The sequence below is a fragment of the Calidris pugnax genome, unplaced genomic scaffold (genome assembly GCF_001431845.1).
Source record: "Calidris pugnax isolate Ruff unplaced genomic scaffold, ASM143184v1 scaffold94, whole genome shotgun sequence".
Lineage (NCBI taxonomy): Eukaryota > Metazoa > Chordata > Aves > Charadriiformes > Scolopacidae > Calidris > Calidris pugnax.
Genome location: NW_015090822.1, coordinates 919,204 through 935,570, shown reverse-complemented (window position 1 = coordinate 935,570; position 16,367 = coordinate 919,204). Strand labels below are relative to the sequence as shown.

Below are 16,367 nucleotides of genomic sequence, written 5' to 3'. Positions count from 1 at the left end.
CCTTCTGCTGCTGGTGGCCCCAGAGCTGGACGTGCTGCTCCAGGAGGTGTCCCCGGAGCCGAGCAGAGGGGTTTAAGCAAAGGAAGCCAGGGCGGTATTTTAGATCTGGTCTGTGCTTGTTTGGGAAAGCTTTACTCTTAATTTCTGTATTTGGCAACCACAGTGATATGTCAATTTAAGGAAATCTCAACAAAGTAATTAAAAAGCAGGTGTCATCCATAATGGCAGTACCTATACGTTATAAAGGCTTAACTTACTTCTCAGGATAATGGTTTCAAAACCCAGACTCACATCACCCTCAGCAGCGTGGTGCACAGCAGGGCTGTTTGTTCCGCCAGACCTCGGCCGCAGGAATTCCACGTCTCCATTTAAAATACTGTATTGTGTAGCAAACATTTAAGACACCAATTCAAAACTTCAAGTTTTAGATTTCCACAGAAATGAAAAACCTTTCTTGGACAGACAGAGAAGCATTTCAGAACTGTAATGAAATCTGGTTTCTCAGATGATAACCTGGGGGATATTGGGTTCCGCCGTCTCGGTGCCGCTCCCCGGAGCCCAGCAGGACCCCGAGCCCGGGGCTGTCCCCACCTCCAGCTGCTCCCGAGGCCACCACAGCATCCCCAAGCCCTTCAGAGGGCACCCAGGCACCCCAGCATCAACCAAACCTCACCTTTTCCTGGTTATTTCTGCGATGGTTTTTACCAGATACTCAAACTCACTTATACGATACCTGTAACTTTTCCAGAAAAGAAAAGAAAAGAAAAAAAACTATCGGACCCGGTACACTTAAATATATCACTCTCACAGGAAGTGCTATCGATGCAGTCTTTGCAACTAGCCCCAAGTGTATATTTAAGGATTCTTTTAAAAACTGTTTTGATGTTGATCTGTATCATTCAGATGCCGTACAATGGTTGGCTGATGATGACCAGCATTGTGCTTTATGTGAAACCAGAAACCTCAAAATAATTATAAAGCTTCTCGGGCTCATGGGAGATGAAACTGGGGTGGTCCACCAAAAAAAAAAAAAAAAAAAAAAATTATTTAAAAAATCCATGATGAAATCCACAACGTTGGAATTTTAACTGGCAAGAGCGGTCCAGACTAGAAGAAAAGCCCAAACCACCAGTAGAAGAATGAATTATGATATGGTCCAAGATGTATCCTTAGAGGTTTGTCCCAACCCTCAGCCATACCGTGAGGATTGAGCTTCAGTTCAGTCCAGCCAGCAGAAATTGACTGTGCAATTCTCCATGTCAGGTATTTGTACAGACTATGTACACTCTAGAAGGGTCCGTTAGTGCTACACCGTCGTACTTTTTGTCCCAGCAATTTGAGGGCGTGCAAATTCCACAAAGTCATCAATAAGAACTGGCCATGCCCCTGAAGGAAAAAAAAGAAGACCAGATCATAAGACCTCACTTCAGCAAGGCGTTCTTCTGCAACCCTAACAAGATATTGACTTGCAATAACTGCAGCAGCATCACACAACCACCCCGAAGGCTGCCCTTACACTACCTAACTCTTCCTTATTCCTTATCAGGAGGTAGTTAAAACACATCATTATTTCACATATTATGGGCAGCCACATCGAAAGAGGCCCCGGGTCACGTGCACGATGGTCACATCAAGATTAAAAAATAACTGTGGGCTGGTTTGGATTTTTTTCCCCTCCCTTTAAAATATCTTTATTCCAAATCATTAAAGCATGTTTTCTGCCTTTCATCTTTCTAAACTGCATTGATTTACTGTGGGCAGCGGCCCATTTGCTCAGTGATAAGGGAAGAACTGTCTGTAATTATTAAATGAAGTTGCAGAAGTTTGCTGCCCTCTGCTCTGGAAGTTCCTGGAGCTGCTGCCAGCTTCACTTTAATATTCCTACACGTCCCATAAACTGGAGAAGCCCAACTTCAAAACTCTTCTCAGCCAGGAAATGCAGGAACAGGAGGAAGAAATGCCCAGGAAGAAATGCCCAGGCCAGGAATCAGCTCCTTGGGTGCAGACACCAAGAGCTGTGCTGACAGAGGAGCTGTGTTTATTAAACTGACAAATATCGGGGTTGTCTCTAAGAAAGAATTAGTATCTGAGCTCACTCAGAAGAAAAAAAAAGAAAATTTAAGGAAGTTTCAGTACTTCTTTTTTAACCCTGCAGTAAGGAACAGCTGATAACAGCAGGCATTAAAGGAGCTCTAAGTGAACTTTAGCCCCCAGTGACACTGGAATTAGGCTGTTATTAGACAGCTGTGCCAAAGCAGATACCCAGCAATAAATGGACCATGGAACACACAAGTTAAGGAAAGAAAATGGAAATGTTTACCTTCCTCATCATAGTTCGACATATCGTCTGCTATCATTGTACTAAAGTCTAGGAGGAGGTTCCAGGTATCCTTAGGAATTGATCTTTTATGATGTTCCTGGAAAATTGATGTTCAAAAAAAAAGAAGTTAAAAACCCCCACTTATATGTACTCAGTTTTACTATCTCGGACACACCGTACCCCCCAAACCTACTGCTCTTGTCCCCCCTGTGAAGTGCAGTACCTGGGGCCTGGCCCAAAACAGTCAATTGCATCTACTCAATAATTTAAACATACTCATCTTCCAAGTTTTGAAAATACTGCAGTCCAGTTTATGTAAAGATTTAAACTTACCAACAAAAATTTGTTCCACAAGTCTAGAAATTTAAATCTTCCATTAAGTACTAAATTCCAGTAGGCAATGGCCATTTCTAAATCTGTAATATTAAAATAGGTTACTTTTAGAGACAGACATTTCAAATCATCTCCACAGGTACCTAGCACTAAAATATACTCATAAAGGTGAAAAGATTAATCTGATGTAAACATACTCATGGATCCTTTACAAAAAGGCAGCCATAAATAAAGTGTTACACAAATATTTTACAGATTTTGGTATTATAACTTGAATATAGAAGAATGGAAAATTGCCCATATTAATATAACTAAAATATCCAAACCACAGAAGTGTATTTCATATACTTTTTGCCATATAATATACTTTAGTTAGAATTCAGTGAAATACTTCGTCTTAGAAATGCTACTGACTTGAAAAATTTTAATTATTTTGCAGTAAGATCTTTTTAACCTTTTTAATACCTAAAATACAATTTACATAAAACTAGTTTTTTATGATTTCATTTTCAAAGCAACTCTGTTAGAGGCCCTGGCCCTGTGACACGGCTGTTGCCAAGGGCTCAGGGCTGTGATCAGGTTTCCTTCTGACAGGACCTTTCAGTGCCCTACCAGCAGATGGTCAATGGTTGGTTTGTCAATTGTTGAGGGTTTTCTGGTTGGGTTGAGGTTTTGGGTGGGTTTTTTGTTGGAGTGTTCTGTTGTTGTTGTTTCCAAAGACTCCTGTTAAGTTCTTGCCAGGTTGGCCTGTGTTTCTCAGGGGTGAGAGCCCTGCACTGCCGGGGCTGAGGGAGCAGGACACCCCACTGCCCCACCCTGGGGCTGCTGTAGGAAAAGAGATGGTGAGTCCAGCACGTAAAAAAAACCCAACTCCTCACCTCCTGGGACCTGCCAAGGGCTACACTGACACGTGTTTACTGATTATTAGTGGTAACTGGTAAAAGAAAGAGAGATGTCCGAGTTCTCACTCTCTACCTGGTAAGATTTCCCCCACCAGGAAGGAGCACGGGCCTCTGGAATTATAACAAAAAGCTGCCAACTGTGACCCTACCAAATTCCATGCCCGTCACCGTGCACACAGCAGCCCCAACAGGCTGCCCAGTTAAGTGACCTCTTTTTAAACAAAAGCTCTTATACGTTTTGCAGCCTTTGAGCAAATCTCTTCTTCCATCACCAACCCTCTTGTGAGGAAGAGGCACCTGATCACCTGCACCTCAGAAAAAAAGAAACAGAAAAAAACTCTGATGCCAGCCAAGAAAAGCAGTCCCCTTCCCCCCAAACTAGTTAAAAAAGCACAGGGAGGTGGATCTTAGAGGTGACATCAGCAGCAAACAAATCACAGCACGAACTCTGCACTGCTGGAGGGAAAATAGATGGTGATGGGGGCAAGTTTATGAGCTGTTCAGGATCTTTGATATTAAAAGTTCTTCTCCAACAGCACATTCACATTATAATCCTTCCTGACTAAAACTAAAGAACAGAATTATGGAGGATTTTCCAGCAGCTGCAAGGGGGTGTGATTCCAGACGAAAGTGTAAGATTGAGTTTGGAGAAGCAGAGACCAATTAAACAGGAGTCACTAAACACAAGTCCCTTCTCCTCAGAAAATAAAAGCTGTCGTTTTCACACCCAGCTCAAAGAGCGCAAAGTATCACTCATAAAATTCAAAAGTAAAGATGTAATTTTAGGTTTTCCTAAGAAAGTGAAAGAATGCTCAGGGAAGTCCTCATGGATCAAATATGAAAGTCTCCAAATCTATGCTCCATTTTGAGTTTTATCCAGAGAGATGCAAGAGGAGCACAAGGTGTCTGAGATGAACATCAGCTAAAAGGTGTTCCCAAATCACATGCAAACATCTCGAGCTTCTCAAACACCCGCAGAACTTACACCATAGCAAGGGATCGGGCAGAGCTACTACACAATGTTTGGGAGATTAGAGACCAATACACATTAAAATCAATTTGCAAGTTCCTACAAGCAGTTATTTAGGCACTCCAAAATTAATTGCCTAACGAGGAGCGCTCACTTTTCAGCACCGTACTTCTCCCAACAGTCTTTTGCTTCAGGGTTTCCAGAATTATTCTGCCCTATTGTAAACTCAGCCAGGTTTTAAGCTTAATTCTACATCACTTCCAGACCCACACGAATAAGTAAATAACAACAACAACAACAAAAAATCTTGGACTGTGTATGTGCTATATGAATCTGAGGAAACTGCACTTGCCTTTGCCACTGTTAGAGCTTAACCCGCATAAAGAAGCTTCAAGATGAATGAGAAATAAAGCAAGGGGTTAGTTCTCCTGGTAAATAATTTTTATTGAAGTCTATTCCACCTGGGATACTGAAAAAATTCATTTCCTTATAGGACTGGGGGGAAATCAGAAAAAGAATGCAAGTCTTCTTTATACCTTAGATACATGGAGAAGAAAATAAGAGGCAAGTACTACATCAAATCGTTCTGGTATTTCGAAGCTTTGAGAAAACAGAATTAAAAATGATCGTGTAATTATGCTATTATTGTGATTGTCATTTCACTTTCACCATCTTACAGGGATTCTGCAAAATACCCCTTGTTGTGTAAAGCTGTTTAAAGATTAAAAACAACATACAAATGTTACAAAGGTAACCATAAAAACCCAAACAACAAACCCCTGCAACAGTTCCCACTGCGGACACCCTCCATGGCCTCACTTCTGCCCTCTCTCAATTCAATCACTGCCCACATTTTCCCTCTTGTAGCAGCCTGCAAAACCTTTACATGTCTTTCTGCAAGAAATAAGAATCAGCCACTCATTTATTTGGAGGATTCAGACCTATGTGCATGCCCAAGTACTTCGAAATAGCTCAGCAGTGCTCTTTTAGCTTCTCCAGAGACAAGGGAACTCACAACCCACCTGAAACCCAAACTCAGGCTACAGAAACGTTAAAGAATGACAGAGAGTTTTGTCATGGGTTTGGTGTTAGTTTTATTTTCTAAAAAAAAAAAATAAAAATGTTTTCAATAAGTGACTCTTCCACTTCACCTGTTACATTAATCAAAAGCACAACCAGCAGAACAACTCTGAAATAATGAAAAAAAAATATTCAGTGAGCTGAGGGAAAAACCCAAGGCTGTAGGGAGGCAGCGATTACCAACGATACAACAACAACAGGCACCAAGCCCAGGACAGGGAAACCTGTTTGTGCTATTCCAATTCTATTTTGACAAGACATTTGTGAGCATTTTTGGTGTTCCAAGAGACTGTACAAGTGTACTTAACATGGAAATCATTTAAATTTATCCTAAAAGTAAAAATTCAATCAATCTGTTCAGTGCTGCAAATTCTGAGTGGTATAATTACCTTTTCATGTAAGACCATCTACTGAGTATTCCTGAGAACTGCACACACTCCCAGTGACAGAATAAAGCCCCCCCGTAAAACTTCAATCAATCTGTTCAGTGCTGCAAATTCTGAGTGGTATAATTACCTTTTCATGCAAGACCATAATCCACTGATTATTCCTGAGAACTGCACACACTCAGGGACAGAATAAAGCCCCCTCATACAATTTTGTGGTCTATACTGAGGGTGCAGCTATTTTTATCTGAACACCTTAAATTGACACCTATCTTTAAAAAAAAGAGATATATGTTGTAATCCAAGGGTGGCTATCTTTCAGACTCATTGCATGACAATATTTTCACTTCCTGCTTTAATCAGTCATTTCTCATATTTCCAAACAAATGTTTACACTAGAGCATACATACCTAAACCTTTCTGTCCCGGGTTCTTTGCGAAGTTGAAAGTAAACTGATAAAAATCCTTAAATCTTCCTGGCTCTTTTAACTCTTGTTCCATTTTAGGAATCTGGGCCTTCAGTTTTTCTATGCTGTCACATCTGCATTTTAAAAAGCATGTTTATATTTCTATTATTCATTTTGCCATAAAATATGAGTTATAACAAACAAAAAATTGTAAGTATTTTGCAGAACACAATACGATTACCAAAACAAAATTCAGGAAGCCTTTCATTAGTCTGCATCTATAACAACAAATAAACGAGACTTGTATTTCTTCCCGTTGCCATTTGTACATACCAGCTGATACATCAGATGCTGTCATCCACAAGATCTTTATAAAACTGTGATAAACACTGCACTCTCCTAAGGTGTGCAGACTGCAGAGCAACACCCTGCTCTGCCCACCTGAGCAGCTCTGTGGCACCTCACTCAAACACTCACACAGCCCAGGCAAGGAGCACCAAAAGCTGCTTTTTTTGGAGACTGAGCTCCCAGCACAGAGAGAGCAGAGACACCTGCACAGGGGCAGGCACGTGATGCCAAACCCAGAAAGGCTATGGAGTCTGAAAGGACAATGGGACCGTGAATTCCCCAAAACAGGGCTGTTTCACCATCTGTCCCAGTTTCTGACACTGGGTTCCACCATCAGTGCTTCACACTCACTGCACACTTACCCCAGCTCACTCATTCCATCCATGAATTCCAGCTTGGAAAATTCACACTGTGTTGCAGCTCGGAATTTCCATGCGATAATGAGGACAGTAATGCTGGCTGGGTCGAGAGCTAGATCGTCACAGAACTGCTGTATACCATCTATACCAATTTTATTTTCATCTTGAGGATCTTTGGGATATAAAAGTAAGTATCAAGAAAAACAGATTGTTGAAAAATTTATTCACGAGTATTTAAGAAGATTTTCAAGAAGCCATTTTTGGCATCGGCCCTTATAAGTGAATATTTTAAAAACAAAATTAAATTAGTGTTTTCAATAGCTAAGCTTTAACAATTGAGGAAGTTACTACAATAAAGCCTCCCATACAATGAACCTGATGTTATTTTCATTGAGAGGCAAAAGCACCACAAACATTTGTTTTCTGCTTAATAATAGGCACGACATTCTGCCTCTTTTCCATCCTTTCCCACCAGCACACTTCATTCCTGGCACCTTTGGTGAGGCTGCTGTCTGTGTACACTGTCAACAATCCTGCAGTGTCCTTGCAAGCTGTTCTGATACAATAATCAAATCTGCCCAGGAACTATCAAGTTGGCACTAGTTTTATGCATTTTCTGCCATCACCAGCGTGCACGGACCTCCAGGAGGAAAGTTATGTTGCCCCCTCCCTGATCCCACGTCAGCCCAGCACCCTCCTCTTTCCAGGAATCTCTCTGGAAGTGAGATGCACTAACAAAGATCTACTGAGGCAAGCCAGCAAGACTCCAGGAAAGTGGGATTTGGATTATGAGGGCATATGAAAACTGACAGAAAATGTAACACTGGGTTTCAGATTTTTTTCCCCGAAGTGCTAAACCCCAGCATTTGTTGTGCTGCCCTGAACCCACCTTATCTGTGGGGCAGGGCACCACCAGCTGAACACTGGCTCTGAAACAGGGAAACAGGCTTTGTTTTCTGTTCCGCTCTGCTTCTATCTATCTGATAATAAGCACAAGGTGAATAAAAGCTAAGGTGGAATCCATCCCTGGTATGCAGCCTTTCACCTTGTCAGGGTGAGCCCTGAGTGCCTTACCCAGGAGAACCCCCTAAAATCCATGGTGCCATTACAGTTACTCACTGCACACACAATTCCAGTTCCAGACCCTAATTTTGGATAAAGGTACCTATATTTAGGGCACATAAAGTGACCACATGCAATCTTTGTGCAGCAGAAGTCTATGTATACTCCCCCTCTAACTTGTATTGTTAGTAGAAGAGCCAGTTAAGGTGTCCAAGCCCAGGAGCACAGCTGCAATCACACACTGTAATTAAGAACACGCACACACAATGAGGAAATAAGGTGAAAATTCAGGGTACTCACCTTTGTATCTGTTATATAGTTGTTCTAACTTCTTTCTGTCCAACGATCCTTTAACACTCTCTCGTATATAAAGTTCAGGATTTTGGAAAAAGTTGTCTGTTGCAACGTCTAACTTCCAGTCATTCTGAGAGAGACAACTCACCGCTGTCTTTTCACTAGATTGTGTGAAGACCATAAACTGACGCACTTTATCCTTCTGTGATGATTTCAACTTGTTCTAGTGAAAAGAGACAAAACTAGAAATGTTTTACTGGACAAAAAAAAAAATAAAAATAATATCATCAGTATTGCTAGTATTTTTAAATCAGTACCTTTTATAATTTTCCCAAGCAATTCAACTTTCTCTAACTGCTGGGGCTGTTAGACTCAAACCGACACTTATTTCCTCTTTTTTTTTTTTTTTTTATTGAAACTCACCTTCATTCTAGTTACTTTACATTGTAAACAAAACTGAGTTAAACCATCACAAAATTCATGCTGGCAAAGCAATCACAGAAATAAAAAACCAGATATTCTTATTGCATACTTGGAGAGAGCGCTGAAGAAAATCCATACACAGCTGTAAGATGGGACACCTTTTGATTTAAACCAATTTTTGTTTTTTTAAAAGGAAAAGAAATTCTCCTCCTTTTAACAGAAGAATGCTACACCTACCAAAAAAGGGCAACTGAGATGGCTAAATAAAGCCCATAGCTATCAGAATATTTGTTAGATGAAACGGGCCATTGAACAGCTCACCATCCCTGGGCGAGAGGCCGGTGTTCGTTAGTGCCAGTGTTCATTAGTGCCGCTGACGAGCCAACAGAAACCCCAGCCAGCACAGGATCAGGGCGAGACCAGGCTGCCAGGACCAGCATCTCCTGATGTGCCTCTTGATGGCAGCAAGGAACTAGGCTGGGCCACCCATTTCAGGGAGCTACACACAGAAATATCTTTTAAGATATATTTAATTATTTTTTTAAAAAAAGATCTTCCACTTTGAAGGTGCTCAACTCCACCTACATAATTTGCAAAACATTCCTGTGAGGAGGCATTGTCTCCATTTCACAGGTGCAGCAACTGAAGCTAAAAAAAAAAATAATAAAATAGTAAGTAATTTTGCCGGAGGCAGGTGGGGGAGCGAGGAGCCGAGGTGAGGGCTCTGGAATTCCAGGCCTCCTGCCTGGACCAACAGACATCCCTGCTCCCCTGCAAAACCCAACGGAGACCCTGCTGCCAGGGCTTGATCCACAGAGAGGGACTGCCAGGGGTATTTCTGATGAGGAGAAGCACACCCAGGGTTTCAAGGGTATTACTTACACGAAACTAACTGCAATCATACGGCTCTTGCACTAAATCCAAATTCTGTTCTAAAGTTCACTCAAGATATTCAAAGCACAAAGGGTCCTAATGTTACAAATTGGTAGATAAAGTTCTGACTTTTACTTCAGATTTGGATTTCTTACGTGGCGCAAATATTCCATTTGTAGTTTACCTTGCATTCTAACCAAAACTTGTATATTCTGTCCATTATTGTCATTTCCAAGTGTGTGGCCCCTTCTCAAGGATTATGGGAGAAAAAAGGCAAAAAAAAAATAATCTCTAGACATGACAAACTATCCCCAGCCAAAGAATAAATGGTTTAGGGGCAGTATGAGCTCAAGCTCTTCATTCCAAAGGATAATTAGTGTCCAATCACATTATCATTAGAAAAAAAAAAGAACTAACGCTTCAGAACACAAATTCATCTGCCTTAAAGTCAAAATCAGTTTTCTGCTGCTTGACGACAGTGAACGTGAACACTATTATTCATAAGAGTAGTTAACAGCTCCAGAGCTACACCTTAAAAAAAAAATAATACAAGAGCATCACATTTGGCTTAAACTGATACCCATATAATACACTAAAAAGACCAATACCACTTAAAAAAATCCCAAATCCCCCCAAACCAGCCCCCTATCTACACCACGTGGCTGAAGCTGCAATTTGAGCACACACAGCAGACTTAAACCCAGCAATCTCAGCCATGCTATAGGACTTGTAAAGCTACAATGTGTTGCTGCTTTATTTCAGGCTCTTGAATGGGATTCTCACATTGGACCCTTTGCTACAAACACGTTTCTGAGACTCAGGTTTCCAGCCGTGGCTCCAGGTAAAGGCCAGGTCCTTTGCAGACCCGCTGGTGACAAGGTGCTTCAGAGCAGAGCCCAGCACCGTGCAGCGCTGAGCTCAGACTCCCAGAGAGAGCCCTTCTGCTGCCAAAGCCAGGTGCAACGGCTTCCAGAAACAGCTAATGGATTTTCAGTTGCAGATGTATCAAAGGAAAGCAATGAATGAAATCCCAAAGGAGGATGAAACAACCCCAAGCTGATTTGCTGTATCGATGACCAGCTCCACACAGCCTCACCACGGCACCACCACAGACCATGGGGCACCACTGGGCACTTTTTGGCCATTTTTTTTTTTTTTTTGGACAAAGTTGGTACCTTTAATCATTAGGGTTTTGTTTGTTTGTTTGTTTATGTGCTGGTTTGTTGGGTTTTTTTTCACTTGTACACATAAGTAGGCAGGGACCATTTAAGAGTGACTATTCTGTGCACCTGGAGCTGCTTTGTTCTGCCCTGCACGGGCAGGCTCTGAAGGCAAGGCATAAAAACTCAAGGAACAGGTTTACGAAGGCTTCACCACGGATGCCCAACACCACCAAAGGGTTCGTGTGTCGTCACATGAAAGGAGAATGCAATTTATTAGATTAAAAAAAAATTGCAGCTTAAATAACTTTTATGGTGAACCATCAATCCTGTCTATGCACAGGAGATCTTCCTGTGCTCGGGGCTCCCCAGGTGATAGTAACAAGACAAAACCTTCTTAAAAAGAACACTGCACTTGACAAGAGTCAATGCACTAATCAGTACAGCATTCATCCACATATTAAGATGCAATAAATCACACTGCTCATCGATAATCTTTCTCTGGAATAACTATATTTTCGCTGGTCAAAAAGGAGTTTATTTTTAGTGCAGAGGTGCCAAAGCGCTTTCTCTATATGTGATTAATGTTTCCGCAGGAGCTTGTCGGCGTGGACGAGACATTCCTCGTCCTCAGTGACTGGACAACTCTTTTGAAGGCCTACTACGGGGCAGCAAGAGATGAAATTACTGCTGAGTTTTTATTATCCTATTATAGCTCTCCTTTCATCCCATTAAAAACCCACACTTCAAGCAGGAACAGGTTCCAAGCCTCCTGCACTTTTAAGGGCTATTTCTAGAAGCCGAGCTCTAAGAGTCTATTATTGTTTTAAGTGTGCAATACAGAAGCCAGAGCACCCTCTAACCTTTAATCCCGCAGTCATCGGGCAACAAATACCTTACACTGCAACTGTACGTGCTGGAATGCAATCCAACCCATTTAAAATATCTCAATTTTAACACTAGCTAATAAGGGAGACAGAAATTTATTTAGGAGAGATCTGTCTTGCTAAAATATAGTGGTGAAAACCAATGGAAAACAAATGCAACAAATTTTCTAGGAAGTCTTACCCCTTGGGGTAAGGGGAAAGGGAAAAATTGAGATCTGCAAGGCTTTGATGAAGTCTGCTTGGTATCCAAGCTGCCTTTCATGAGGACATCATGAGACACAAGGTGATCTTGCTTCTAAAACACAGAATAACTTCTCCCAATGAAAAGCTACCTTATGTAGATTCACAAAACTAATGAACATCTGATGCTGTAACAAAGGCTTTTAAATGAAAATTTGCCTCTCCCCATGAAGTACCAGATTTGATGTTTCTAACTCAATAACCCATCCTTGATCAGATACTTCAGTGAAAGATTAAAAATAAATATTTGAGCTCTTTTTCCCCAAGTATTTTTTTTCTAGCCTCAGACTGAAACTCCCCCAGTCCAGAGGAGTAAGCTTTCCCAGTCCAGGGGAGACAGGGGGGAAAGCCAGAACTGACCTGCCAGCTCTGACCACAGGGTTGTTTTCCTTATCTTCTACACACAACTTTTACTCACCTCAGATTCAAAGATGAGCTCTGCACGCTGGTCACCAACAATTTCTGGACAGCTAATACCCGTAGGAGGGCTCCCCTCTCCCGAAAAGTGGCCATGGGAAATGGGAACAACCTTCGTTCCGCACTGCCTGGACCCGAAAGCTGAGGATTCCCACCCAAACCCCGGACGTTGCTCACAGGTTAAATGTGGCTGCAGCCAGAAAAGCCGTACACCATCAGTGGAAGTACTCCTGCCCAAAACTCCTCCCGACCCCCAAAGACAGCACTCAGAGCTATTCCCTCACCAGCAATTGCCTGTCTCCTCTCCCTCCCCAGACATCACTACCAATGCCTGATCCCGCTGGTTTCCCCACTAACTACAGAACCTGGGTGATGAGACATCTCTGCTTGTGTTTCAGTCAGGACTCAAGGAGAAGCCTGGTAAGTTCTCGTGCGTGTGACAGGTAAAAGCCTTTTCTAAAATAGCATCAGCCTCCACAAAGTCTAGGCTTTCATACGAACTGCATTCCAACCCCTGGTAGAGATGTGGCTGCGGGAAGCATCTTTGCACTTCCCAGGAACCCCTGTCCCACCATTCAAACACAGAACATCCTCAGCCGGCACAGAGAGGAACGGGCTTGTGTGTGTAATAACCCCACACACCACCACTGCCTCCCTCCTGACACCAACAAGAGAATATTGCTCCCTCCCAGCATCTGCATCGTTCCACGCTGGGCTGTATCCATTAAAGGAACACACAAGACACCTGTAAATAACCTGGTTTACTGCTTGCATAGAGCCAATACAGGGCTAAAGCCTGAAAGGCAAAATCATGAGCATTTTTCTTTGAGAAGAAAACAAAAATTAATCACAACAGAAACCTACAAATACACTGAATTACATTTTTATCCACCAACTGTGACGGCATACCAAAAACCTCATAAAACCCAAGTTAAAGGCAAAAATAATTAAAGTAACTACAGAAATAGTAAGTAGAGAAACAGGTCACATGGACATTATTTGTTCAGCTTCTGTTTCAAACTGATGTGAAATCCATTTGTCTGCAGTGCAACAGAACAAAACCTGAAAATTTACAAGGTCTGTTCAGAATAAAATCCAAGGAAAAACCACAAGCAACTCTGATTTTGAGTTGCTTTTTACACCTTCTAATGTTTTTTAGCGGATAAAATAATTTTAGTAGTTGAATATAGGCAGAAGTCTTTTGTAGAAGAGCATATATAGCTACCCAGAAGAACGCAGTAGTTGGAACAGTGTTTTAATGTAATTCATGTTAACCTGAGAGGTGAGGGGAACACCAAAAATCAGGGCTTTTTCAATTAAAAAAGGACAAAATAAAGCTGCCACCTTTCTTAACTCTGGTCCAGGGCAGAAGATTCAGCCATTAGAAGCTGCATTTATGTTTGCATTGGCACCATAAAACATGGGGAAAATATCAAGAGCTTCATCATAAATTTCACACCTTGTTCTCCGAGCAGTTCATATTCCTGAATAATTTTTTCATGGCTCTAGTTAAAAGTGGTTTTACAGTATAAGTTCAAAGTGTTCTCTTGCGAGCTGGGAGAGGAAACAGGATCGTGCACCATCTTGTCTAGCGCTCCGACTGCTCCGTTCCGAGCCCAACGCCAAGAATCTACGAGTTTTACTACGGGGGAACCAAACACATTTCCTATCAACAAAGGGCTCCAGGCAGGAGCACACACCGTACAAACCAGCCTGGCGGAACAGCTCCCGAGTTAAACACTACATAACAATGTCATGAAGTACAGCAACATTACAGGGGACAGCGTCAGACACGAAATTCTTGTAATACTGAATTTTTTACAACTTCCTGTCACCTGAGGTTGGCAGTGACAAATCATGGATTTATCAGCACAGAAATATTTTTCGGAGACCACAAGTTGGACAATATAATAGATAATGTAAATAGAGATAAGGTTTGGCTCTGGATAAATGTATGGGCACTCACACACTTGCCTTGATTATCACACACAGTCCTAAATTCATTAAATCATTCAGAATAGCCCTTCTCCTGAGAAAAGATGGCTTAGAGTATGAAGGACCTGACGCTGCTGTGTCACGATTCGCCTGCACGTTGCTCCTCTCACGAGGAGATGAAGCAGTGACACACAAACAGAGAAGGAGACCTTTCCTACAGATGCTGCCCAGCTCAGATGAAAAGGTGGGCAGGAGAGGCAGATTGCTATCAGCAACCCCAGGAGCACTGCCAGGGTGCTGCACCCAAGCAGCCTGGCCCCAGGAACCTGTCACAGCCACTAAGAGGACTGGCCAGGGCAGTGGGGCACACGGGCAGAAGAACGGGACGTTGCATCTCATGCTTCTGGAAGGACATCTTCAGATCTGTGTGAAGAAGTCTCCCTACTCTTTCCCCCACCAAACACAGGTACAGAATCCTATACCTGGGCACGAGAAACAATTCACACCTGTATTTACAGCTTATAAAAGCTCCAGCCTGTCATTTAGTCCCCACTTTGGTGTCTCTGTCATCCTTTCACCCAGGTGCTGGAGCCAACAGGCACAGCCTACAGCTGTTTGCACAGTGCCTGCCAGCTGTGCCCAGGGGCAGGACGAGAGCATCCAGATACTCCCTCCAATCTGATAAATACCCATTGCTTCACAGAATGTAGCTGCTAGTTCTTCAGTTAAACACTTCCAAGAAGACTAAGCAGATAGGATTCTGCTGTTCTCAGAACAACGTGCCCCACCATTTCTGTTGTGGCCACTTACTACAGTATTGTTCAATTCCTATTTCTAACCACACAGCTAGCCCATAATACACGTACATCCCAGACAGCAAGTGTGTATTTCATACACCTGCACTGGATATACAGAGAGGCAGCTCTAGGTGATTCCCATGGAAAAAAGTCCTCATGAAAAGTTGTGTCGCGTTACTGCGTACGTGCAACGTGAGCCGGTCCCAGAACTGCAGGATCACAGCAAGTCACCTCCACGGCCTCAGCTTCACACAGACTTTAGTTCTAAGCTCCCATTAAAAACTCAAGTGAAGTACTACATCAAACTATTCAATTAAAAATTACACGAGTAACACAGTGACAAGTTTATTAGAGGTCTACACACTGCACCACTTAATTTAAATCCTGGCTAACTGAATTTTTATGTTAACATAACTCCATCAGTTAAAGGTCACGTTTTTATTTTTTAATATGCTTGTAACACTGCTTGCCAAATAACATTAACCACAGGTATAAGATATCTTTATACCAATAAGTGTACACCAGTAGATCTTAGCCTCCTACACCCTTCCTAAGACAATAGAGCTACTAGAGAAAAGTACCACTTTAAAGCGTACAGGTGTAGCTAAGGCTGTACAACTTTTGTACACAGAGAGGGCCTGGAAGTAGGGCTGTAAACAAGTTCCCTCCAGTGCATAAGACACTGTGCATGGGACCCCTCTTATTTAAAGCTAAGGAATGCCTTTTTCTTTTGTTTAGGCCAACAAAAATAGCAAATTTTGTTCCCACCACTGCGGTTCATCTCTAGAAGTGGGGAAAAAGTCAGTCAATTTGAGAGTTCACAGCAAATCCTCAGCTACAAGGCAAAATAATATTAAGGAGAAAACGCAAGATAGGCAGGTCCTCCTTTACAACGCTTATATGAATAGCAGCCTTACCAAAACCACAAAACAATTATCCAGAAATTCCCCAACATAATCCCAGTTCAAGCAGGATCAACATATCCAAATTTCCCACTGAACTGACAGCGCTCAATGGGCCCTTCCCTGCCTGAGGTTCTGCAAACCCCCCCCCTCCAGCCCCCTCCAGGCAGCCCCCGGTGCGCGGCAGGGCCCCGCGCTCTCCCCGCTCACCTCCCGCACCGGGACCGACCCTCCTGCCGCCCCTGTCCCGCACAAAGGCGCCTCGAGGTCGG

At 42.5% G+C, this 16,367-nt stretch overlaps 1 protein-coding gene across 1 annotated transcript; it reads right to left on the bottom strand.

Annotated features, from left to right (window-relative positions):
- Nucleotides 1-408: 408 nt before the first annotated feature.
- DCUN1D1 (DCN1, defective in cullin neddylation 1, domain containing 1) lies at nucleotides 409-9,322 on the bottom strand. Its single transcript, XM_014939825.1, has 7 exons — nucleotides 9,206-9,322; nucleotides 8,468-8,684; nucleotides 7,109-7,277; nucleotides 6,402-6,532; nucleotides 2,654-2,736; nucleotides 2,321-2,417; nucleotides 409-1,386 (listed from the first exon to the last, which is right to left on the bottom strand). The coding sequence occupies exons 1-7, from the start codon at nucleotides 9,206-9,208 to the stop codon at nucleotides 1,307-1,309; spliced, it is 780 nt and encodes a 259-aa protein (XP_014795311.1). The 5' UTR covers nucleotides 9,209-9,322; the 3' UTR covers nucleotides 409-1,306.
- Nucleotides 9,323-16,367: the final 7,045 nt, after the last annotated feature.

What these genes read in the sequence shown, in the direction of transcription:
- DCUN1D1 (XM_014939825.1), bottom strand. An exon ending in TGTGGAACAAATTTTTGTTG is followed by an intron (nt 2,418 to 2,653) that starts GTAAGTTTAAAT and finishes TCAATTTTCCAG; the next exon opens with GAACATCATAAAAGATCAAT. An exon ending in GTCGAACTATGATGAGGAAG is followed by an intron (nt 1,387 to 2,320) that starts GTAAACATTTCC and finishes TTTTTCCTTCAG; the next exon opens with GGGCATGGCCAGTTCTTATT.